Source organism: Diceros bicornis, chromosome 16 (assembly GCF_020826845.1).
Source record: "Diceros bicornis minor isolate mBicDic1 chromosome 16, mDicBic1.mat.cur, whole genome shotgun sequence".
NCBI classification, from domain to species: Eukaryota; Metazoa; Chordata; class Mammalia; order Perissodactyla; family Rhinocerotidae; genus Diceros; species Diceros bicornis.
The window spans coordinates 3146035-3171408 of record NC_080755.1 but is presented as its reverse complement, the minus strand read 5'-3'; the positions used below and the strand labels follow the sequence as shown (position 1 = coordinate 3171408).

At 47.1% G+C, this 25374-nt stretch overlaps 1 protein-coding gene and 1 long non-coding RNA gene across 6 annotated transcripts; both read left to right on the top strand.

Annotated features, from left to right (window-relative positions):
• Positions 1-3978: 3978 nt before the first annotated feature.
• Positions 3979-14155, top strand: LOC131415217 (ral-GDS-related protein-like). Of its 5 annotated transcripts, XM_058556630.1 has the most exons (6): positions 6849-6936; positions 10274-10596; positions 11354-11569; positions 11942-12044; positions 12545-12614; positions 14130-14155. In XM_058556630.1, the coding sequence occupies exons 1-5, from the start codon at positions 6894-6896 to the stop codon at positions 12592-12594; spliced, it is 735 nt and encodes a 244-aa protein (XP_058412613.1). In that variant the 5' UTR covers positions 6849-6893; the 3' UTR covers positions 12595-12614; positions 14130-14155. The 5 variants fall into 5 exon arrangements, with proteins under 5 accessions (XP_058412614.1, XP_058412615.1, XP_058412613.1 ...); XM_058556631.1 differs by lacking the exons at positions 6849-6936; positions 14130-14155 and adding an exon at positions 3979-4056 and having other exon boundaries at positions 12545-12675; XM_058556632.1 differs by lacking the exons at positions 6849-6936; positions 14130-14155 and adding an exon at positions 4927-5082 and having other exon boundaries at positions 12545-12675.
• On the top strand, positions 14155-23870 carry LOC131415232 (uncharacterized). Its single transcript, XR_009222377.1, has 4 exons — positions 14155-14203; positions 14612-14686; positions 15680-15800; positions 23755-23870. It is a non-coding gene; the product is annotated as an uncharacterized LOC131415232 (long non-coding RNA).
• The last annotated feature ends 1504 nt before the right edge of the window (positions 23871-25374 follow it).

The following is a 25374-nucleotide window of genomic DNA, read 5'->3' as shown; positions in this document are numbered from 1 at the left end:
CTTGGGGTCACAGGAGCCACCTTGGGCTGCTGAAGATGGCAGCCTGTAGGCTGAGATGGGGCCTGGGTTCCCAGAAGCTGGTGTGAGCCTAGTGTCAAGGATGCTGCTTGGGGCCACCAGAGCTGGCATGCTCCAGGGTGAGCCAGGGGCCTGGATTTGCAGAAGCCTGCAGGGAGCCAGCTAGGTCCACGGGAGTCAGCCTGGGGCTGGGGCAGGCTGGCTCAGGGGTCTGTGGTGAAGTCAGGCAGAGTGGAGAAGTCTCTTCTTGTTGGGAGGTATTTGATTAATGATTCAGTCTGATTATTTGTTACGGGTCTGTTCAAGAATTCTATTTCTTCATGATTTAGCTTTCATAAGTTGTTTCTAGGAATATATCTATTTTGTCTAGGTTACCCAATTTATGAGTGTACACTAGTTCAGAATAGTCTCTTCTGATTTTTTTCTTTCTGAAGCCTCAGTTGTACTGCCTCTTCTTTCATTTCTGATTTAGTTTATTTGAGTCATCTCTCTTTTATTCTAAATATTTTATCTAAGGTTTTATCAATTTTATTGTTTCAAAAAATCAACTTTTACTTTTATTGATCTTTCATACTCTCATTTTTTTCCACTCTCCTCTTGGTGCCTTCCATCCTTCTACTCACTTTGGGTTTCATTTTTTCCTTTTCTAATGCTGTGTGTTGTAAGTCAGGTTGTTTCTTTGACATCTTCTCTTATAATGTACAAGTTTATCACTATAAACTTTTCTCTTAGTACTACTTTGGTGCATCCTATAAGGTTTGGTGTGTTTATTGTTTCTTTTTGTATGTCTTGAGATATTTTCTAATTTCCTTTTTGATTTCTTCTTTGATATACTTTTAAGTTTAAGAGTTTTTTGTTGAACTTCCACGTATTATGAATGTTCCCGTTTTCCTTCTGTTATTGACTTCTGGTTTCATGCCATTGTGTTTGGAAAAGATACTTGGTATTATTTCAGTTTTCTTAATCTTTCTTGTTAAGAGTTGTTTTGTGACCTAACACGTGATCTGTTCTTTAAAATAGTCCATGTGTTCTTGAGAAGGGTGTGCATTTTGTTGCTGTCCAGTAAAATATTCTGTGTATGTCTCATAGGTCCATTTAGTATTTAATGTTTTCATGTCTGCTATTTCCTGATTTTCTGTCTGGATACTCCATCCATTGTTAAAAGTGAGGTATTGAAGTCTCCTACTATTTGCAACTTATATAACTGAGAAGACTCTAATATTGAGAATATTATAAAGATCTCTTAGAATTCAATTACAAAAGACAAGTCAATGAAAAGGGGTAACAAACTGGGATAGACATGTGTCCAGAAAATACATAGATGGCCAATAAGTACAAGATAGATGCTCAGTATCATTAATAATTAGGAAAATGCAAATTCAAAGCACAGTGTGATACTATTTCATGCTCAAAATGAAGGCTATATTCAACATAATGGAAAATGACAAGTGTTGGTAAAGATGTGGAGAAAGGGAAACCTACATACATTACCGGTAGGAAATTAAAATGATGCAGCCACTGGAGAAAACAGCTTGACATTTTTAAAAATCTTAAAGCTAGAATAACCATTGACCTGGACAGGCCCATGGTATATGTCCAAAAGAGCAAACTTGCCCATGGACATTCAAAGTGGCATTGTTCACAATGATCGAAAAGTGGAACAAACCCAAATTTCTATCCAGTTATGACTGCATAAACAAAATGTGGCCTATTCATACTATAGGATATTATAGAGCCACGAAAAGGAATAAGCTACTGCTACATGCTAGGCCATGGATGAACCTAGAAACATGTGTGCTCATTGAAGCCATCCACAAAGGCCACAGATAGCATGAAGCCATTTGAATGAACTGTCCAGAATAGGCAAATCCATAGGGGGAGAAAACAGATGAGTTGTTTCCATGGACTTGGGTTAGGAGAAAATAGAGTGTGAATGAGTATGGATTTGTTTGGGGGTGTTGAAAATGTTCTGGAATTAGTTAGTGGTGATAGCCACATGACTTAATCGTTGTACTAAAAGCCACTGAACTGTATACTTTAAAATGCTTACAACGGAGTATTCTACGCTAAGCAGATTTTCTCCCATAAAAATTTTGAATTTTTTAAATTAATTAGAGCATTGGTTAATTTTATGTTGGTTGGGGTATTTAATAAGGGTAATTAATAGAGTTATTAGGGGTAGGACAGGTTGTAGCCAAGAGAGTAAACATCTGATGAGGGCTACAGTAACAAATCCTATGATTATACAAGCAACAGTCTAAAATCCAGTCCATTGCCATTGTTCCCAGCTTGGAGAGACCAGCCATGAAAATAGGTCAGTGATCTCGGGGGCCTTGGGTATCTGTTCAAAGATTTGGGTAATATTATGCACTATTTTAACCTCTTGGGCCATCTGGTGGAGGTAGGTTTGAACTTGTGTGTGGACGTACATTAAGCAAGTGGTTCTAGGAAAGGCAAGATGCCTTCCTTCCTTGGCCAGTATAGACAGTCTAGGGCCAGGCCATTTTATAAAACCATTTAGGCAAGAGACTCATGAGACTGTTGTACAAGGGCCAGGATAGGTTCCTATGGAGTTGTTGTCCATGTTGTGTTAAGGTTGTCGATACTTCTTGGTTGCCTCAGTTTGCTGATTTTGTGTGGGTAGGGCCAATGCACCTGTGCCCAGTCCAGTTAGTCAATCCTAGTAGAACTGAACACTCAGTGCTATCGGACTGACAGTGTCTATATGGGTTGGTGGTAGCCAGTCAGGGCAGGAAACTCAGAGGACCTGCGACCTGAGGGAAGCAGGTTGAAAGAGAGACAATGATGTATTGCAGAATACAGCCTGGAGAAAGCTGCTCAGAGGGCTGGGGAAGAGAGACGCTCACTGGGTGAGAGCCTTGTGATATCAGCCCACAGTGAAACCCAAAAGTGGATGCTCCTGGTGTCAAATATTCCTTAGGTGTCTTGGAGGTAAAATCAGTAATTTGCACCCATTCACTGGTTACCTGTGCTATATGATTTCAGGGGGTATGGTTAAAGTGTTTGTGGGCCAAAAGCTGTTTGGGCCTGGGCACAAAATCCCCAAGGTGGCCTCGAAGGCTACCCCAAAATGATCCCTCAAGGAGCAGTTGGGGCAGAAAGTGGGTGGAGCATTTTTAAGGAAGCCTGGGGCCAAGATGGTGTTGTTCGATGGAGTTGGCTACAACTGAGTCTCTCCGCAGGGTAAGCCCTTCAGCTGGGGTACAATAGGTGATTGGAGGCCAAGTGACAGACCCTGTGACTCCTGATTCCCAGTATATGCGCAGCCCTCTCAGCCCATTGGACATAAATGGTGGTGGTGTTTCTGAAGCATCTTGCTGGCAGTGTGGAAGCTATATGGGACATGTGGTGGGAGACGTCATGATAGTGTCGGGAGGAGCTGTGTGTGAGATTACGGTGTTGAAAGGGAAGGACTGGAGGCACGTGCAGTGGGTGTGTGACCAACAATGGTCAGTGAAGGGACAGTCAGGGTGAACTGGGGAAATCAGAGACCAGCAGAAGTCACGTGTTTAAACAAGACACCAGGCCCAAATGGAGCCGCTTAGGCTAAGCCCCACGTCAACAAGCTGAGACTTAATTAGACTTTTGGCCCTCCCAGGAATGGAATCTTAAACCAGTCAATGGGGAATCGCCTGATGCGCAGCAGGTAGCTCATCTTCCTGATAGAGCCCTGCCATCCCCTAAAGGAAGGTAACCTTGCAGTAACTAACCATCTTTTTTGTCTAGTGTAACTTCCTTGTTCCTGATCCCTTCTGCCTATAAAAGTCTTTCATTTTGTACAGCTTCTTGGAGCTCCTTTCTCTCTGCTAGACTGGATGCTGCCTGATTCATGAACTGTTGTATAAAGCCAACAAGATGTTTAAAATTTACTCACATTTATTTTGTTTTGTACCAGTTTGGTGGCAGCAGTGGGATCCAAAGGAGACATCTGATGGCTTAAGGGATGAGAAACACAGGCATTGGTACCTGCAAAACCTTTGAGTTCTCCATCCTTTTTGCTGTTTCTGAGGGCCGTGGGTAAGTTCCTCTCGGATCTGAGATCCACTGTCTTTGCGTTGAGCTCCCGATCTAACTGGCTTTCCAGTCCAAGGTCAATGGGTCAGTCTCAATTGACAAGATGCTCTATCAGAGCATCAGTATTAGCCCTTGGCTAGTCCCCTGTGCCAGACAAAGGCTTAGCAGGTCAGCTTGAGTTGGCAGATGATTCTACCAGGATCCTGAGTCCCTGGCCCTTGCTTAGTCAACAGTCCCTATTTGTTGGGGTCTGCTGGTTGAGTCTGCAGTCTCCATGTGTTAGGGTCTGCTGGTTCAGTCTGTAGTTTTTGGTAATGGAGACGAGTGGAAGAAATGTGTGCTCCATGCACACCCAGTCTTTGAAAACTTCCCACGTACATTTTACATACATTTTGCCCTCTGTTGACTGTAGATGGGTTCTAAGGAAATGGTGAAGCACAGTGAAGAGGAATTGTGGATATCTGCATGACTATCTTGAGGAGTGCCGCCCCCTCAACCTGAACAGCCACCCAGCACTACTAGAAATGAAAGACATCCCATCACCGTGGATTGGAAGACTCCTTATTGTGATGATGTCAGCATTATCCCAAGAGATCAACAAATCCAGTGCAGTCCTTATCAAAATCCCAAGGACGTTTTGTGCTGAAATAGAAAAAAAAAACATCCTAAAATTCTTATGGTATCTCAAGTAAGCCCAGATACCAAAAATAATCTTGAAAGGAGATACTAAGTTGGAGGACTGATTCTTCCTTGTTGAAAACTTACTGCAAATCTACAGTACCAAAACAGCATTGAAATGGCGTAAAGACAGCCATATTGACCAATGGAAACAGAATTGAGAGCCCAGAAATTAACCCTCACCGTGTGATCAAATGATGTTTGACAAGGGTGCCAAGATTATTCAATGAGGAAAAGTCTTCTCGACAAGTTGTCTTGGAAAAAGTGGATATCTACTTGCAAAAAATCAACTTGGACCCTTACCTAACACCACATACAAAGCTTAATTCCCAGTAAATCAAAGACCTAAATGTAAGAGCTAAAACTATAATACCCTTAGAAGAAAACAGCAGGGCGACAGGAGACAAAGGTTAAATCCTTCTCCCCAATGGGCTGTTGAAAAGGGCTTTTTAAGGGCAAAAGAGTGGGTGCGGGAATGTTGGGGGCAGTCCTAGGCATTTTGCACAAGAAGATTTTCATATTCTGTAATACACTCCACATTCAAAAGGCAGTGTCCTTAACATGATCGGCAGAGGAGTTCTTGGTCTCCCAGGTCATCCTCCAGTCACTTGTGCAGCCGCAATTTGAGTCTTGCCAGCCGTCTTGTGGTTTACTGGCTCAAACCAGTTGAAACTTGCTCAAGGAGAAAAAACCGAGTTTCTGAAAAACAACTCATGGCCCAAGACTAGATCCTTAGTAAATATCATATGGAATGTGGCTTAAGAAAGTAGTCTCCAAGGGACCGTTGATAAAAATCTGGTTGGGGCCCCATTTGATTTTGGGCTTGGTTTTGGCCCTGGCTATGGTATCTGTGCAGGGATGTATGGATATGCAAAATGTGGAATATACATACAATATCATATTATTCATCCTTAACAAAGGAAGGTAATTCTAAGATATGGCACACCATGGGTGAACCTTCAGGATATTACTCTAAATGAAATAAGCCAGTCACAAAAATACAACCTTGTGTGATTTCCCTTCTATGAGTTTCCTGAAATCGCAAGATGCATAGAGACAGAAAGTAGAACGGTGTTTGCCAAGATCTGGGAGGAGAAGGAATGGGGGGTATTCATGAATGGGTATAGAGTTTCAGTTTTGCAAGATGAGAAGAGCTCTGAAGATGGATCATGGTGATGATTGCACAGCAATATTAATGTCTTCAATACACTTAAAGCGTACTTAATGTATCGATGGGGCCTGATAACTTGTCCTGGCTGAGCACGTGCTTGTGCTGTTGCACATCTTACCCCTCACTGTACAGTTGGGAAACTGGCCCAGACCACAGGAGGTAGTCAGAGTCCCGAAGACTGGACAGAGCTCCAGCTTCCTTGGCCAAGGCTCTGCCCCTTCTCTCAGGTTTCCTTTGGTAATGAGAGGTATTAAGATCCTAGGGGGTTGCTGCCCACCCCTGTCCATATGGGGTCATATTCCTCTCCTCATCATCGCATATGCACAGGCACAGCCACTCACACTGATTTCTCATGTGGGGGCCATGGAGGTGCAGTCAAGGAAGAGCCGACACCGGGGAAATGATAAGAGGCAGGAGGGAGAGAGGTTGGAGGCAGCTCTCTCACGGGGCCATAGCATCCGTTCTCCTAGATATATGCCCAGGGCCCCATAGATGGGCAGAGGAATCCCTATGGTTCCTAAGTTTCTACCTGTTCCAGACCCATCTCTGGCCCAGCTTGGCGAGCACAAGACTGGAGTCCTGCAGTCCACCTCTGTGGGTACCCAGAACTGTGATGAGCACATCCTCCTCTTGTGTAGGCATTGGTAACAGAAGAGAAGATCTCAGTGAGGGTCCTCCTGTATAAAGTGGAGTGCATCCAGCCGGTGATTCCAAGGGTTCCAGTCACTCGCAACGTGTCTGTTGGACTAGGTTCTCTGTTGATGACCTACTATGCTCTGAAACGCTGAGAAAATGCTTTCTACCCACTTGAGATCATTTAGGCTTGGGGGCTTGGGCGGATGAGAAGTTGGGATAAGGAAGAAGATGCCAGAGCATTAGACACCAAGTCTAGAGACGAGAGAGAAGACCAGTCCTTGTTGTCATCTGGAGGTCCAGAGATCCTCATCTGGCAGCAGGGTCATTGTCCTGGTTGAGGTTGGATGTCTCAGGAATGAAGAAGACACCTGGTGGGGGAAAGCAAGATGGGGGAAAAGGTAGGCTCCCGAGATTCCTCCAACTCCCTCGAAGGTGACAGGTCCTGCTCTTTTACCCCTAGGAGTCTGGGCATCCTCTCCCTTGAGGACAACTGAATAAAGGTTCTTTTCTGTTTGATGGCATTTTGGCAAGGGCTGCAGTGCTAGTGCTTGCCACCAGGGGACGAGCAGCCACTTGTGTTAGTGGTGGCCAGTGAGTTTTTGTTTTTATTTTTTTTCAGCTGTATTGAGATATACTTGATATACAGCACTCTGCAAGTTAACATTGCTGTGTGGTATATTTGAAAGTTGCTAAGAGAGTAGATCCTAAAACTTCTCATTACCAGGAAAAAACCTTTTATTTTTGTTTGGTGATTGACGTTAAATGAACTTATTTTGGTAACAATTACATGGTTATTACATAACATATATTACATATTACATACAAATTACATAATATATATATACATCGAGTCCTGCTGCTGTAAACCTGGAATTTACATGGTGCCCACTGAACTTTACTTGACTCCTGGAGCAGTGAAGAGTCAAGCAGAGGTCTTTCTGGCTGTCCCCTTGCCTCAGAAACAACTTGTACCTCCTATTACTAGTGTTCATCTCCACAATCAAAGTTGGTCAGAAGCAGGGGGAGGGGTGCAAGATCTTCCCATGTACTCATTCAGCAGCTGTGCACTGAGGACTCACCCTGTGCCAGGTGCCCTGGTGGGCCAAAGTGCAGGATGAAAATGACCAAGTGGTCCCTGCCTGCCAGGAGCTCACAGTCTAGAGGGGAAATGGACAAAAGCAAAGACATGAGAAAGAAAAGAGCAAGTGCTGTAGAGAAACACAGCAGGAGGCTGTGAGGGAGGGCTGGGCGTCACTGGGTAGGAAGGTCTGAAAGGCCTCACTGGGGTGGAATTTGCTGGGACCAGAATGACAAGAGGGAACCAGACCTGCACGACTCTGACAGCAGTGTGTCAGGGAGATGGCACCACTGGTCCTGAGTCTCACAGGCAGAAGTGAGTTTGGCCAGAGGAGGTTAGAAATGCGGCCAGTGCAGCTGGAGGGAGGCTGAGAGGAGAGAACAGGAGCTGGGGTGGAAGGTAGGGCCAGGGCCTGGTAGGCTGTGTCAGTTACCTTTCCCTCTCTGACTTCATTGCCCCTAACCTTGCATTTCAAAACTACAAATGTTGACTATCTCGCAATTTGTGTGGATCAGCAATCAGGCACGTTTTAGCTGAGTGCCTCTGCCTCAGTGAGTTTAACAGGTTGGTGCTGTGGCCTCAACTGAGGCTCAACTGGGGGAGGACTCGTCCCCAAGTTCACTCTCAGCCTTCAGGGTTCAGTTTGGACTGAGAGCCTGAGTTTCTTTCTGTCTGTTGGCCTGGGCACCCCCGTGCTTCTCTCCTGTATAGGCCTCCACATTGTGCAGCCCCAAACACTGGTATTTGATTCCTCAGTTACAGGGAATCGATAGAGTGTGTGTGAGAGAGAGATGGAACATGAAAGAAGGAGTAAGAGGAAGTGAGAGACTTTGTTAGTTAAAATTTAGACTAGACATCCCATCACTTTGGCTGTTATTATGTTCAGAAGCCAGTTACTAACTACTTAGTGGTTCCACGGGGATGGCTATACCATGGGTGGGGCTTACTGGGTACCACTGTAGAGGTTGCCCACTGCATAGGCCAAGATGAGGCACTTGGGTCTCATTCTCCACAAAACAGTAAACAATTGAATGGTTTTATGCCGCAGGATGGCAGTATCTAAATTTCCATTAGCTTCAACCCCCCCATCATGCTAACCTGAATATGAGGCCAGGTTGGAAGCGACTGTTCCAATATCATATTGCTAGAACCCAGGCCTGTTTTGAGTGGTGTTCTGTGCTACATATCACCCCTTCTTATTATTATTCCATCTCTAAGTTTAGGTACGTGTGACACTAGCCCACAGGGGTAATAGATATTATGTCATATACACCGGGTAACGTCCCTAGGAAGTAGACTCTAGCTTGATCCTCATGGTGCAGGTTTGGAGACTGGGGAGGACCTGAGTGGCACAAGGACTTTCCCAGGATGCAGAACTGGTAAGAAAAAGAAGGTCTGCATTCATCCCTGTCTCCTCAAAGCTACAACCCGACTTAGGTTTCCAGAGAGCTGTGGCTATGGCTGTGTATGCTCCTTGTGTACAGTTCAGGAGATGATATGAGGGAGGAGGCTGAACGGCCCGGGCCCAGGGGCAGCTCTGGACAAGTCTGATTGAGGGACGGGGCCCAGGTAAAGGAATCTTGAAAAATGATCTACTTCCTTGGTCATAGACCCCGACAGATCTTAGAACTCTGGTAACCAGGCACCCACAGGCCCCCATCCAGCTCACTTGATTGGAGACAGTCAACAGACAAAAATATTTTGTTGTTGTATCCCAACTTTTGGAGAATCTGGACTCAAAATAAGCCAGAAAGAGAATCTATTTGGCGTTTCCGACGTTGGCTCAGCCGTCAACCCCGATGCCTCTGAGCATCTGGCAGGAGGCAGTGCCGGCCAGGACACAATTGTGATCCCACCTGAGCATCACCACACCCCTTGCCCCTCATCGTGTGTGTGTGTCTGTGTGTCTTTGAAGAGGCGGGAAGGCAGGGCATGAGGGGTAGGTCATTCCTGGGCAGGAGCTGGTGGTTAGGTGTCGGAAGCCTGGTGGGTCTGTCATGTTCATACCCCAGGTCGTGGCTGGCAGCATGAGAATGTGAGCTCCTCCACTCATATGTTACCGAGCCATGGAGGTTTGATCTCCTTCCCTTCCTGACCACAGTTCTTTGCAGGGATGTCCCTCTGTGACTGAACAGAGGAGCAGACTTTCTCTTGGGGGTTGACCCCAGTGGCAGTGTGCAGCCAGCCCCTGATTCCTTCTGGCCCAGCTCCCGGGCAGTCTTTGCAAAACTCCACTCAGGAGGTCGTCGAGAAGATGCCCAACGGTTTCAACTCCAACTCACTAGACAAGGGGCAGGTGCATGAGGCCACAAACACCATCTAGTGCTGCTCTGAGGTGAGAGCAGGAGCAGAGGGTCTCCACACTCAGGACCTTGGGATGATGGGGTTGGACCAGAACTTGGGTGGGACCAGACTGGGGCTGTCCCTTTTTCAAGCTAAAGGGGATGTACATGCAGATCACCTTGCCTGATTCGGAGGTGAGCTGCCATGACCCTCTTACCCTTGCTCAGTGTGAGCTTCTGGAGGCCACTGAGACAGAGTCAGAGTGTAAAGGGGACCGCAGCCTAGGTGCCCCTGGAAGGGAAGTGGGATCATTTCTGTGTTTAGAAGGACACATGGAAAGTTAGCTATATGGGTGAACTTTTCTCTTTATCCAGCTCCAGCGCCAGCTACAGAGCTCCAGCCAGCAGCAGAAGCAGAGCAGTGGGCAGTGGTGGAGGTAGAGCTGGCTCCAGCTCTGTTGACATCACCCCTTCTAGCGCTGGAGCCAGCGTCCCCTCTATCAGCAGTGTTGGCTCTGGAGCAAGGGCCAACATCGGCTCCAGCAGGAGTGAGAACTGCTGAGCTGGAGTCACCTGGACCATCATTTCTAGTGGGAAGTCCATCTCCACCTGTGCTTGTTAAGCAGCGTGAGAAGAAGCCTAACATCATGGCCTTCCCTCCTAAGCTGGTGGTGGAGCAGTTGACCGTGATGGATGCGGTGAGCAGCTGGGCTCTCAGGGCGGGGTGGGGTAGGCCTTCCCTCTGCCATTATTGCCCTAGACCTGATCTAGACTCCTATGATCTGTACCCAAATCCTGGCTCCACTCCTTACCAACCATACCACCTGGACAACTTTCTGAACACCTAAGACATTGCTGTCCACCTGCAGACCGTAGAGGTGGACATTAAGAGGACCTGTTGCAAGGAGTGGCTGTGCCAACTCCATGAGGTAGAAGAGATGGAAAGCTGGGCAGGGCCTGGTCTATCAGTAAGGAGGGGAACTCACTGTGTGCAGCCAGATCCCTGGTGGCCCAACTGTCTGCTCAGGAGGCTCAAGAGACTCAGGACCTGATGCGTACTTCACTACAAGGGAGACAGACAAGGATAGTGGTTGTAGCTGCCATGGGGGAATGTGCATCAGAATGGGGAGTGGGACCAGAGGGGGTATCCCGGTGGTGGAAGATGCCCCCTGGGGGTGAGCCGAGTTGAGCCACCGTCTGGAGCTTGGAGTTATCCAGGACAGGGTAGGTGCAAATGACCCTCTCCCTTCCCTGCCAGTATTGAGTCCTGGGTCATCCTGTGCTGGGTGTCCTCGGTGGACAGGGAAGGAAACCTAGGGATTCTCGTAAGGCTCAGGCCACATCCTGAGCTTCCTGAGCTCCAGCTCTAAACTGTGACCCTGTGTGGGACTTTGGGGGCTGTGGGCACAGAACTGGCATGTGGTAGGGCTGGGTGACACTCCCCTTGTTCCCCAGGAGCTTTTCCGGAAGGTGTTGCCCTCTCAGTGCCTGGTCTCCACCTGGGGCAAGAGGAACAAGCCCAGCAATGAGCACCTGGCACCCACTCTCCAGGCCACCCTCGACCACATCAGAAGGGTGGCCAGCCTCGTCATCACCCCCTGCCTCGGGGACCCGAGCATGAGGGTGCCGGACAGGGCTAGGGTGGTGGAGCACTGGATCCAGGTGGCCCAGGTATGCTGTGGGAGGCCTAGTGGAGCCCCTCTCTGGAGCCTTGGGAACTGACTCTCCACCTTTATCAGCTCCCAGGATTGAAGTGTGGTCTAAGCCCCTGCACAGTCTCTAGGCCCTTCCTGCCTGGGGCCCACTGATCTTGACTCCAGGTCCCAGTGGGAGGATGCTCACTTCCTACCTGACTCCTTCCCTGGGTTCAGCTAAAATCCTCCTCCCTGTGAGTCTTACTCTTTGGGTCCTAAATGTGCCCTTCTGGGGCTCCCTGAGCATCTGTCTCATCCAGGAGAGGAGATTTAAATAGAAGGGGACCGAAGCTAGAGCAAGCGGAACTGCAGCGCCCCACCTCACAGCTCACTCTCTTCCCTTCCCCAGGAGTGCAAGATCCTGAAGAACTTCTCCTCGCCCTGCACTGTCATCTCTGCTCTGCAGAAAACCTCCACAAACCACCTGAAGAACACACAGCGGAAGTTTCCTTGTGGGTAGTGCCCCTCTCCATAGGAGGACCAGGGTGGATGGGGGATCTCCTGTATGTCTGCCATTGGCCCCTCAGTCAGCTGGGAACTCCTGGGAGGCAGCAAATGCTGGGGACAAGGCCTGGGCCTCGGCAGGCAGTCTCTAAGCCTCCTGGTGTCCTTAGTGCACCAGTTCTGTTTCAGGACTTGGTTTCTCTAAATGTCAGGTACTGGGTTGAGCCACATTAGAGATTTTCAAGTGTTCATAGCTACAGAACTTGACTCCCAGTTGAAACTCAAAGTGGTCAAAAGACAGCTGTTCTGTAGAGCTGGGGAGTGGAGACCCCAATGACCAACAGGAGAGTCCCCTCCCAGTCCCACGAGACCTTAGCGCTCAGTGGATCCCAGTGAGAACACTCTTCCAAGGAGGTTGAATCTCTCGGGTTGTCAAAGAAAAGAGATTTGCACTCAGACCCCTCACATTATCCCTAAATTTATCTTTCCCTCTTTCCCCTCCCCTCAGGGAGATCCCTGAAAAACTTAAGAAGCGCTATAGCCAAGACAAGTCCTTGAGCAGAGAACTGATGACCAAGGTAAAGTGGAGGCTAGGGGACTGGAAAGAGAGGAGGAGTAGGGGGAGAGGGACTGAGCAGGCTGTGGTTTTCATAGTTTCTGACTTGAACTTTCTCTGAGACATTCCCGTCTATCTTGTCCAAGTTAACAAGCAGAGGGATCTGTTTGGCCCATGGGCCGGTGGGGTGCTGTTTTTGCGCAGGAGGCCCTGGTCACGGGACACAGTGGTGTTAGCTGGGCTGTTCCAGAATATGTTGCCGAGCTGTTGCCATCAGCAGGTCTCTGGCTTCCATGCACGTCCATCTTGATGGATGTAGCTTCTTCCAGGCTGTTGGGTGGTTGGGGGGGTGGTTAGCCCTCAGCCTTCCTGAGGACAGGAAGCCAGGCCCCAGCAGCTCCTTCTGTCTTCACCATATCTCCAGGGGTGGGTACCCTGCCTGCCCCAGGGACGGGCACAGCAGGGGATTCCCCTGGCCCAAGTGGACAAACAGGCTGCTCATCCTTGGGTCTGAATGGCTGGACCAGAGACAGATGTGTGTGCATTCTGGGACTCCCCACTGGACCCCTAGAGCAGTCACTCGAGTCAACCACAGGAGTCTCACCTGAGTGCCTGGTTGGCAATGACATAGGCCCCATGTGGCTTATGAGTAGCGTCTAGGCAACTGATGGATTCTTAGTGGATCCTGCTGAAAGGACGTTAAGAGCTTCATGTAAACGAGGGAGTAAAGCGTCCTGTCACCTCCTTACTTGTGGATCAGAGGTGACACCTTGCGAGTCCAGTTCCCGAGTGGATAAAGAAAGAATTCAGTGCAGGGGAATATCCTGAGGGGTTCTTTGGCGAGGAGAAGCCTTTGGCATGGCCTCTGTCCCAGCCTGGGGGCCAGACACTCCACGGGACTAGGCAGGAGCCACTCAACCAGACTCCAAAAACGCCCCGTCCTCTCCATCCATGGCTCGGCCCAGGACCCATATTTGAGAGCTCAGGGGAAAGGACACTTGTCAGTGGTGAGGATGGGGGTTAGGTGAGGATGTTGGAGCAAGGCCTGTGGCTGGTAGGGGCAAGTGGCCTCTCCTCTGTGGGCCCCTGAGCAACTCACTGCCCCTGTTTGGGCCTCTGTCTCCTCATCAGGGAAATGGAGGGTCATCATGTGGTGCAGGCCTCACAGGGTGGTAATGAGGTAAGAGGGAGGAAAGGAATGTGGGAGCTTTCTGCCTGCTCCACCTGGAGGGGTGAGGGTGAGAAAAATGGTGACAGTCATGTGACATTGTGTCCTCAGGAGAACTGTGAGGTAGCTGGAGTTCTCACACATTCCAGATGAGGAGACAGGCTCGGGGAGGCCAGACCACAAGCCCAAGCTCACACCCAGAGTAAGAGTTGGAGCTGGGCTTGTTCTGGAATCACAAGACTTTGGAGGGTGGAGTGGCATTGGTACCAGTTCACTCGAATCAGATGTCCAGGGTCAGAGGCCAGTGGTGCTGGAGAGAAATGGGGCAAGGGGAGTATGGCCCGCTGACACTGTCCTCGACTCTGACAGGAGGGGCCCTCCACGTTTGCTTCCAGGAGAGCAACCCCCAGAGAGTGCAGGAGAAGCAGCAGCAGCAGCAGCAGGTGAGTGTGCCTGTGGGGGAGGGGCTCTGCGCTCCCAGCTGGAGGCCTCAAATCAAGAGAGAGGGACCCTTCCTCTTGGTGCTACAGTGCCTGAATCCCCCAGTAGAAGTGACCAGAAGGAGGGCCTGGAAGAGCTGGTGCAGGATGGGTTTGTTGTGGGGAGGGCCAGGGACCACATACCCTGTGATTTGCCAGAAGCCGGCCCTGGGAGGTGAGGAGGAGGAGTGTGGTGTTCTTGGGGTGTGAAGGGAGGAAGAATTGAGGGGAGGCTGTTAAGGGTCCTAGGCTGCTCCTCGTGGGATCCCTGGTGTGGGCCAGGAGGCTGAAGGTGAGGATTTTTCAGGGGAGGGTCTGCAGGGAGCTGACTTGAGAGCAAGGGCTCATCCCACGTGTACCCCGGTGTCACAGGGTGACGTCCCCTATCTTGGCACATTCCTTGGTGACCTGTTGATGCTGCGTCTGGCGATGGGTGATTATCTCCAGGTGGGTGAACCTGAGGACCAGGCAGGGGACTAGGTTCCTGAGTCTTGGGATGCGGGATACCCCGCACTGAGCTCTGAGCTCTCAGCACTTGGCACATCTCCTCTCATGAGAGCCTCGCAGCTGCCCCTGGGAGCTGGGGCATCAGGCCCATCTTAGGGATGAGTGAACAGAGGCTCCGCCTGAGACACCCATTCTGGTTACTCAGGCTGGGGAAGCTCAGAGCTGCCTGATGGCACAGCTGCGTGAGGTTTTATCTGAGCTGGACTCATCCTCTCCCTCCCATGCTGCCCATGGAAGGTGAGAGAAGTCGGGCCCCTCCAAGTCAGACAGCACATAAGTGGCTGAGCAGTCCCCTCTGCCTGAGGCCTCAGCCTCCAAGTCTGTCATCAGAGAGGGTTGTGCTGCCAGGTCCCTCAGCCTCACCCCCATGTCCTCCTTCTCTGGAGCCCAGAGCCCGGCCTAGGTCCAAGTCCTCTTTTCTCTGCATGCCCCACCCCCTCTGGGGACCTGGCAGTAGTGCAACATGAGAAGGGGTGGGCATAGGGGGCTAGTCAGGCTTAGGGGGCTCTGTCTGATGGACTCTGGCTCTCTGCCTTCCAGGGGAATGAGATCAACCTTGAGAAAAGTACTGAGGTGAGCGGCTGTGGCTCTCCCTGCAGGGGAGGGGAAGGAGGTGGAAATCAGAGACCTTCTGGGCAGAACAGTCCCTGGCTCCACCCCCTGTATCTTACATTGAGTGGAAGAGTTTGATAACAGAGAAGTGGGAGACCCATCCAATTGGCGGGTGGGTTGAGGGGAGGATGGCCTCAAGGAAAACTTCCTGGAGGAGGGGCTGATTATTCCCATTCTGAGAACAAGTAGAGCCTGGGTGGAACTGGAGGGAAGTAGGGTTTCCAGGACTGGTCCCCTGCCCCACTCCTCACCCCCCACAAGGCCCCTGCAGCATCCCCCACACAGTCCCTGTCTCCATCCTCTCCTTCCCTCTGGTCCCAGGAACACCGAGTCATGAGGGAGATCCTGCTGCTCCAGGTGGCTGCAAAGAATTACAACCAGAGCCCGAGGACCGATTTGGGGCCTGGTTCCAGGACATGGAGCTGCTCAACGAGAATGATAGGTGAGGGTGGGCAGGAGTTGTGTGAGGGCAGGGGTGGATTCTCCCTGTTGGCCAGTCTAGAGAGCCTGTCTCAGTGGCCCCGCAGTCAGCCCTAGGCCTTATTGCGTGGGGACCTGTGGGACATCTAGAATCCAGCTGCTGGGCAGTCAGTGGGGGGACGCCAGAGGTGTGGATCCTGGTAGGCTCACAGATGCCTCTCTGTCCTGTAGCTACAGCCTGTCCTGCCAGCTAGGGCCCCAGGCCTAGTTGGCCAGCAGAATACTCAAGGCCAAGAAGAACCGGCTGTCATCAAGGTCAGGGGTGAGTGAGTGTCTGGGCCGGGGTGACTGACTCCTAGGGGTTCCGTAAGGCTTTCAGGCTAAACGTGGCCTTGGGGAGTCGGACAGCTGGCACTGGGATCTCAGCTCCACTACTGAGCAGTCCTGTGACTGGGGTGACTCTCTTCAGCTTCCTGAGACTCCGTTTCCTCCTCTGTGAAATAGGTGATACTAAATGATCACTCTCGTGGCAGGGACGAATGGGGTACTGGTGGCTGATTGCACTGAGCACAGGGTCTGAAGCACCCAGTGCAGTGAGGACAAGGTGCGGGGCCATGATTCTGAGGGAGGCCCCCCAAGATAACCTGACTCTTCTACTCAGACCCCAGGCCCCAACACTGAGCCCCATACCAGTGGCCGATCACAGCCCCATCCTCAGCAGTGGGGACACAGCTGGGAGGCTTGCGATGCACAGGGCCAGCTCCTCACACACGACAGGAAGAGGAGTATTGTAAGCTGATTCCTGGGGCCCCCTGGAGTCCAAGAGAGAGGGGATGACCCCACCCCAGCTTCCTGACATCTCTACCCCAGCACCTATTCACCCATTGGGGAGGGACAGTAGTTATTTGTTGTAAATAATAAATGCCATATTTGAATATTATATTCAAGTCCTGTTCCCTTTACAGCCTGGGAGTTGTGGTGTGGTTCTGTCGCTTTCTGTAGGCATGTGAGAGAGACACAGAATCTCACATTTCTCCTTGAATCAAGAACTCTTCTGGGTCATCAGCTTATTGTATGTGGGAGAAGGGAGAAGGGCCAGCCCCTTCCCTGACTAGTTGGGACACACCCAAGTCCCCCTAACTCAGAGGACAAGTTCATTTCAGTATCATTCATTTCCTCCAGGAGCAGACACGACTCCCTGCCCATTCTCTTGGGATTTAAAGGTTGAAGGTACTTTCACAGGCAGAGCAACAACCACTGAAATGTGGGTGTGTTTAAAACAGCACTACCCAGGATCATGTCATGCCACAGGCAGGGGCTGCCATTCTACGTTCTGGAGGAACAGGGACTGTATCCTACTTCTCTTGTTGAGGTTTCTTCTGACCAAATTTTAGGAACTTGTAGTTTTCTAGTTCAATCTCTGGAATTGCATCAGCTGTACTTGAGGAAAACAACGTAAAATGATCAAAACGTGCACGTGGAGAAGACAAGGCCCGAGGAAGGTCATTTACAAATGAACTAAAGGCAGGCAAGATTTTCCCTCCTGAGGCCCCTCTAGGGGCTCCATGTTCACCCCGACCTAGATTTGAATCCTGCTGGGATCCTTGTCCAGTACTCTGAATTCCTTTTCCTGCTTGTTTTGTATCCAAGGGGAAAGTTTTGTGACGCAGCTTTAAGGCTACAGCTGGGCCTCGTTCCATAAACATGACTGCTCCCTGTGGACTAGGATTTTCAGCACCCCTGCCTTCCTTATGCAATTCCCTTTAGGGCAGAAATTCCCTAGAAGGCCCCCAGCCTCCTCCCTGGCTTGGCCTGATGGATCCCGGGTGAGCTCTGCTTTCCCAGGATAAGGGACCATAATCCTGGCCAGTGAGTGACTCTACACTGTCTCTTGCTGTCCAGGGTGACTTCTGAGCCCGTGTCATTCTGAGGTCCATGGTCTTGGACCATCCTCCAGTTTACATGCTCAGTGTTGGTGTTACCAACTCGTCCAAATTGGGCAATTTGGCCCAAAACTTTAAAGTGTGTCGCCCCTGAATGGTTGTGTTTTTTTCCCCAGTCTTGTGCTGTGGTTACATTACAACCACCTGCTGGGGTGTGAACCCTGTTTGGAGCTTTGAAAGATGAGGCATGACAGGGGTGTGGGGGTGTCCAGCAGGGAATGCCACGGAAATGATGATCCATGGACGTGCATGAACACAGCCTTACCAATTAAAATGCTGAAATGCTTCCCATCTGGTTGTGAACAGAAACTGCTCTGAGCCCACACCAAGAACCCTCCCCATGACTAGAAGATTTCAAAGGGTTACTAAGTCGCATTTTGAACCTCATCCCTCCAGAACACCCTGTAAGACAAGCGCCAGAGGAATTGCTTGACACTTGTGAGTTATCCCCTCCTTTCTGATGGCTGCAAGTGTCACCCAGACACACAAGTTGGACTCTGCCAAGGAAGCCTTCTCAGGACAGCCAGAAGCTGTCCCTGGTTCCCAGCATCCCAGGCCCTTCCTGACATGGCAGAGCCACCCAGGAAAGTGATTTGGCAATGGAAAGAATGGGAAGGCCGTACTTTCCCTCCAAAGAGAAAGAGAAGTGCCAACAGCAAAAGCTTGATCCCTCAAATAGACAATTAAATCCCAACAAGCAGTGGGTTCTTGTCAGATTACTGATGCTGAAAAGGCCTCTTTTGATAATAGCATGATCCCCCAACTGCCATGTTCATCTACATGAATCAAATTTCCAACACATATGGATCTAAAACCTGAGGGAAATCTGATATTTCCTTAGATGCAACTCTGAATTAGCATGCAACAAATAACATAAAAGTGGAGACTTAGAAGTAAATATCTAATTTGAGAACATAGACATCAAAGTGCTTTTGAAATAATATTTTGGAATCTATTGGAATATTACACAAAAAGAATAATCCACTTTAAGTAGATTTTACTGTGACTGTGAGGGGAAAAACTGAATCATCCCATGAAGTTTATAACTCGCTACTGACTTGAAAGTAGAAATAAATAATGTATGTAGTAAAAGAAAATGAGAGAACAGCATGAAAAAGGAAGATCTTTCTCTCCTCACCTGAAACTCAACCTCTCACCTCAGAAAGAAACCGCTGTCTATATTTTCTATGTCACGCAGCAGAGTTTAACAAAAGAAACGTATTGGTATGTTTTAAAGTTTCAAGAGCTTAAAGCAAGGAAACATTAGGGACGCTGCCAAGAGACTTCACTGAGGTGTCTGCTCCATTTCATCTGCTGTCAGGACGTCCTTCTTGACCCCTCACTTTCTCTGCCTCGCTAGCAAGTCTGTCCGCCATCAGAGCTATCACCAGTCTCTCTCCTGTGCTCTTCACTGCCCTTTCCTCCTTCCTGATACCTTCCTCAGTCACCAGAAATTGTTGGCAGTGGAGCTGTGGAATGCCCAGATCAGCTCCTGGAGTCATCCCTGCCAAATCTGAAGACTGGCAGGAGTGGGCATGGAACCTGGAGTGAAGACCGCCTGCGAGCACACCTGGCAGGGATTCACCTGTGTGACTAGGTGCAAGTTTTTGCAACGCTTTGGCAAGATTGAAAGGACTTACTAGTTGTCCTGCACTGCTGCAGGCCTGGAGTCCTTGTGGTCTCTCAGGCCAGCAGACCTGGTGGGGCTGGTCCAAGGTGTCCTCCCAGAGACCCGTCATTGCCAAGATGGGATGGGATTCTAGTAACCTGCCTCTTGAATATGTCACTGGACATCCTCAAAGGGATGAAGATGCTTAAACCAGGCTTTGGTTTGGACTGGTTCCCACAGTCACACTGCTTCCTCTGTGAAGACGTGACTATTATCCTTCTTTTCCTCTTGCCCTATAAAAATAAATCATGAAATTGAGTCAAATGATAAAGGAAGCCTGCCTTTTTAGGACAATTATCCTGGCTGTTTTGTACTTCCACCCTCCCTCTATCCTCTGGAGATAGATCTGACCTGTGTCTTGGGACATCATCAGATTTGCATCAAGAACAGAAAGCTCAAGGTCAAAACTCAAGGCTACTCCAGATCATTTCTCCCCCTCCATCCTGATAACACCCCCTCCTTTTTTGAGTGTGATTCTATTCTCTTCTTGTCCTTGTCACTCTCAACCGCACAAGTCCTGGCAATCCCTCTCAGGACTGTCGGTCCCCAGTCTTTTACTAAATCCCAAATCCTACCATTTCTGTGTTTTCTGACTACTCATTTGCTTAATCCATTGACCACTTGGTGTTCATAGCTCCTTTAGAAGTTAAATCAATAGTGACATTATCAACCAGCCCCTGTTAGTGACTTACTCCCATATCTCAGATGTTCACATAACCCAAATGGTGATATTCAAAAGTAAATAATTCAGGAAACATTCACCCACACAAATTCCTGATCTCTAATATTTTTATTCAAACACTTATACAGTAGATACCTGTCTTTCAAGTTCAGAAGTAATGCCAGATCACCGATCCTCACCTTAATTTCCTCCTACACCTATCAATCCTGGATTCCATGGACTATGATCTCAATAATTTCCTTGGAATAATAAAAAACTCTCTACCACTCATTTATGTTGTAAACCTCCAAACCAAGATGATCCTAATTATCTGCCACGCTGTAGCTACTGCTGGTCTTATAACAAGCTCAAGAAAAATCACGAAACATGATCTTTTGGTACCACTGTAAATACAAAACCATCTGCATCAACTGGGAAGCACCCATAATGCCTGAAAATTTTGTTCTCTTTTTTTGTGTTTGCTCAATAACAAAAAGACAAATCAATTTAAAAAATGGGCAAGGGACCAGAATAGATTTTTTCCAATGAGGACATACTAGTGGCCAAGAGGTGTATGAAAAGGTGTTTGGCATCACTAATCAGGGAATGCAAATCAAAACCACAATGAGCTATCACTTCACACCTGTTAAGATGGCGATTATCAAAAAACTGAAGATGGCAAATGTTGCTGAGGATGTGGAGAAAAGGAACCCTTGTGGGAATGTAAACTAGTACAGCCATTATGGAAAGCAGTATGGAGCTTCCTCCAAAAGTTAAAACTTGCATGTGATTCAGCAATGCCATTTCTGGTATATACCAACAGGAATTGAAATCAGGGTCTCAAAGACATACCTGCACTCTAATGTTCATTGAAGCTAATTCACAATAACCAAGATACAGAACTAACCTAAATATCACTGATGGATGAAGCATAAAGAAATGGAATATTAGTCAACCTTGAAAAAAGAAGGAATTCCTGCCATTTTTGACAACATGGATGGACCTAGAAGACATGATGTTAAGTGAAATAAGGCAGACAGAGAAAGACAAATACTCACTTATATGTGGAATCTAAAATAGTCAAACTCATAGAAGCAGAGGTTAGAATGGTGCTTACCAGGGGGCTGGGGGGATGGAGAAATGAATAGCTGATGGTCAAATGATACAAAATTTCAGTTATCAAGATAAATAAGTCCTGGAGATGTAGGACAAGCATAGTGCCTACAGCTAACAAGACTATATTGCATACGTCACATTTGCTAATAGAGTAGACATTAAGAATTCTTACCACAGAATAATAGTAATAAAGGAGGTAAGAGAAAACTTTGGGAGGTGATGTATATGTTTTTGGCCTTGATGGTGGTGACAGTCTCAAGGGTGTATGCTTATGTCCAAATTCATCAAGCTGTATATGGAAAAGTATGATATAATCGTTGATTCTTCTGCATCTTGAAATACACCTTGTCCTCATCACAAGATAAAAAAATTTGTAACTATGTATGGGGACGGATGTTAACTGGACTTATCGTGGTGATCATTTCAACATATATACAAACATTGAATCATTATGGTGTACCGCTGAAACTAATATAATGTTGTATGTCAACTTTACCTCAATAAAAAAAGTATAACAGAGAAAACCATTTGAATATTGTAAATGGGTTCAGTGAATCCCTGAAACTGCCCCATTCCCATATGAGAGTTACAGGAAGCAGAGAGGATGAAGTAAGATGGAAGAAAGTTGTACAAAACAGTATTCAAATTAAAATCATTTAAGTTGCTATCAGCTCCTTGTGGCAAAGTTTTGTGAGCACTTATCTTTCACATTTTTCCTGGAAAAGCATACTTTCAGATCCAACCCATAATAGTTTCATCATTTGCTCTAATAAGACAATTTCAACTTAATAAATAAAACCAAAAGCATCCCTATGTATGAATAAAGTTAGTGAACTTTACAGAGAAAAGAGCATATTTGCACAATCTCAATAAAGGAAAGAGAAGAACTGTATGATGATCGATTCTCATTCAAGCTTATCTTTGAAAGCCAGTAAAACCAGGTTATCTTTTCAAGGATGTGTGTAGAGCTGTCAGCCTTGGACGTCAGAAATAGCGACCTCCTCTGGTGCAAAGGGCAGGCTTGCTTACTGCCCAGTAAAATAAAAATAACACCCCTCCCTGGGGCAAATGTCAGCAGACTTCCCGCCCATTATCAAAGATTTGAGTTCCTTAAGCTCTGAGTTCTTGCAACCCTCTGCATGTCACCTGGTCCACTGTGTATCACCCTGTAGGAAGTGGGATTTAGTGACATGGTGCAAATGCTGATACTCTGGCCACCGCCATTGCTGTGTTATTAAGTCCTTTGTCTCTGACCCACGGGTCTCATGTTTTTTGACAACATCTATAAGACTATGGTAGGCTGACTTATTAGCTTGCAGATAAGGTAAAATATCAGACCTTTCATAGTTCCTCACAAGCCCTTTAAGTAACTAGTAGTCTTAGGAACAGAAAGCTAACCTGAAGAATATGCATGGATGGTCTTCATAGAAAACTTCATGTAAACAAAACTTTAATAATTCTCTCTGACCTCTTTTATTTCTACCCCAAGTATAAGGAGAGGCACCAAGCTATTACAGACCTAGGGCTTGTGCAAGCCACCTGGAGACCTAGTGACCAGAAACTTCCCATGGAGAGAAAAGACAGATGGGCATATTTCCAAAATGGACTCATATGCCTACCGATCATCCAAAAGACAGTACATTATCTTAATTTATGATGATTTGATTCATTAAAATCTTGTGATGGGCCAATGATACACTTCTAAGAGGAGCGAGGCACATGGCAGTTGTAAGCAGATTAACACGTTTGGTGAATATCAAACTCTAAACTAAACAGTGTTCTAAACAATTATAAGGTACAACAAATTTAATTAGGTCAATTAAATGATAATTAATGGTATGCCTGATTATTACTCTGCAATAATGAACAAGAAACTCATGTAAATAACTATAATTGGTCTTACTTTAAAATATGATAGTCAAGACTGTTTGAGATAAGCTGGAGAGAAGGAAGGGGAGAAATAGATAGCTGCTCTGAAGCCACACTCAAGGCAGCTGGATCTACATGTTACCCAGGAGATCGAGGCAGATGGCTGTGTGCCTAGATCCTCCTTGAACTGTGGTTCTCAGGGATGTCACGGGGCTGAAGCAGCTTCCTGAATCGTGTTTACATGTCTATGTGTATAATACCCCTGACCATGCGGATGAACCACCATTAAATCATCCCTTACACCCCTCTAATTAACAATTAGGTTTCAAAATCATTGTATCATTACATGATCATTTATTCCTCAAACTTGTAGGATGCCGAGCTAAAAGAAAATCAAATTTAAATGGCTGCTTTTCTTTGAATGACCAAGATTTTCTTTCACACTTGGAATCCGGATTAGAGGATAAATCCATCAAGTCAATGGAAACAACTTAAGAAATGGACAGAGGGATATTTCATTCCTATATACACAGTTTCCACTGTGGCAAAAACAGAGTTACATTTTAAAAAATTAAAATTTTTTGAAATTTTATAGATATTAAAGACTTTGTTTTGCTTATATTCCCTTTGGGTTACCAAATCAAACTCACTCTTTAATGGGCATTTCTAGCATTGAGTGTTAATAACAGCAGCTTTTTAAAATTCTTATTTTTCCCAGGTCAAAGACCAAGGGCAGAGGTCATCAAGAGGTCAAGTCTAATCTACCTACGGATGTGGCAGGCTTAACTATGGATGTTCAAGCCAAACATTGCCAGCAGAAACACATCTCTTTACCCATAGGTGAGTTTTTACTAGTAATCACAGAGACTTAAGAATATCAAAGGAAATTCTGTTTGTTTGTCTTTTTTTTGTGAGGGGGACCCGCCCTGAGCTAACATCCAGTGTCAATCCCCGCCTTTTTTACTGAGGAAGACCGGCTCTGGGCTAACATCCGTGCCCATCCTCCTCTACTTTATATGGGACGCTGCCACAGCATGGCTTAACAAGCAGTGCATCGGTGTGTGCCTGGGACCCGAACCGGCAAACCCTGTGCCGCCGCAGTGGAGTGCGCGCACTTAACCGCTTGCACCACCGGGCAGGCACTCAAAGGAAATTCTTTATTAAGAACCAAAGTTATAGATTCCTATCTTGGGTTCATTACTTTGAGTTTTTGACCCAAATCATATATATCGATTGGACCATGTTCATTTCTATGATCTTTGGACCATTCAGCCTACAGCTGAAGAGAAACAGATACGACACCAATATCTTATCCTCTCTGAAGTCCAACGGAGAGCCCCTGGAGTCAGACGTGTTAAAGACAAGAAAAAGTCATCCTTCTGAACAGAGAGAGTTGAGGGTATTCAAACATTCAACTTTAAATTGTTAACATGACTCGTTAGAATGTGATGGAGCAAGCATAATACCTTCTAAGTTTCAAGATTTTTCTCCAGAATACTGAGATGGATGACCTTGAAGGCCAGTTTCCCCATAAATGTCTTTATTCAGTGATAAAATTAATTTCCCTATAAAATAATTCCCATAAAAATATATCATAATCTCTCACTAAAAGGAAACAAAGCAAATTGAGCAGTTGAATAGCAGTGTAATAAATTCCATACAAGGATCTTACTGCAGCGTTATGTATAATAGTGAAACTGGATGTAATCCCATTTCTATCAAAGAAGAAGTAAACAGATTATGGTATTCCTGTTCTTTGGAATACCTCTAAAACATCTAAAATGGTAAGTTAGAATGATGTGCACTGATAAGGGGAGACGTCTATGATATATGGTTTGGGAAACAACAAATTGCAAAACGATGTAGTTATGTAATTTATGTTAAAAAACTTTATGTGTATTTATAAATTCATAGGAAATGTCCAGAAGAATAAACCCCACCCTGTTAACAACAGTCCCCTCTGAGTAGGGGAGTGAGTTTTCAGGGAAGGGGATGCAAGGGGAGGGTTTCACTTTATACAGATCTGTGTAATTTCACATTTTTAACAGTATGTATTTGTTTCATAATTAGAAAAATGAGTGATGTGACCATTTGGTGCAGGCCAACAGTATTATGTTCACCAGTCTCTGTACTGTATGTTACTGCACAGCACAGACTGTAGGAGAAAGCCCAGAGGAGCAATGAAGACAAAGAAGACACGACACCTGCAAAAAGTCAGTGCAGTATTTCTCCGTTACAAACTTTCCAGGTGAGTGATGGTCAGTATATACTGCTCCAGCTCTCGCAATAAACCTAGAACGATCCCAGGGTAAGCAAGAGGACCAAGCCCCACTAGTCC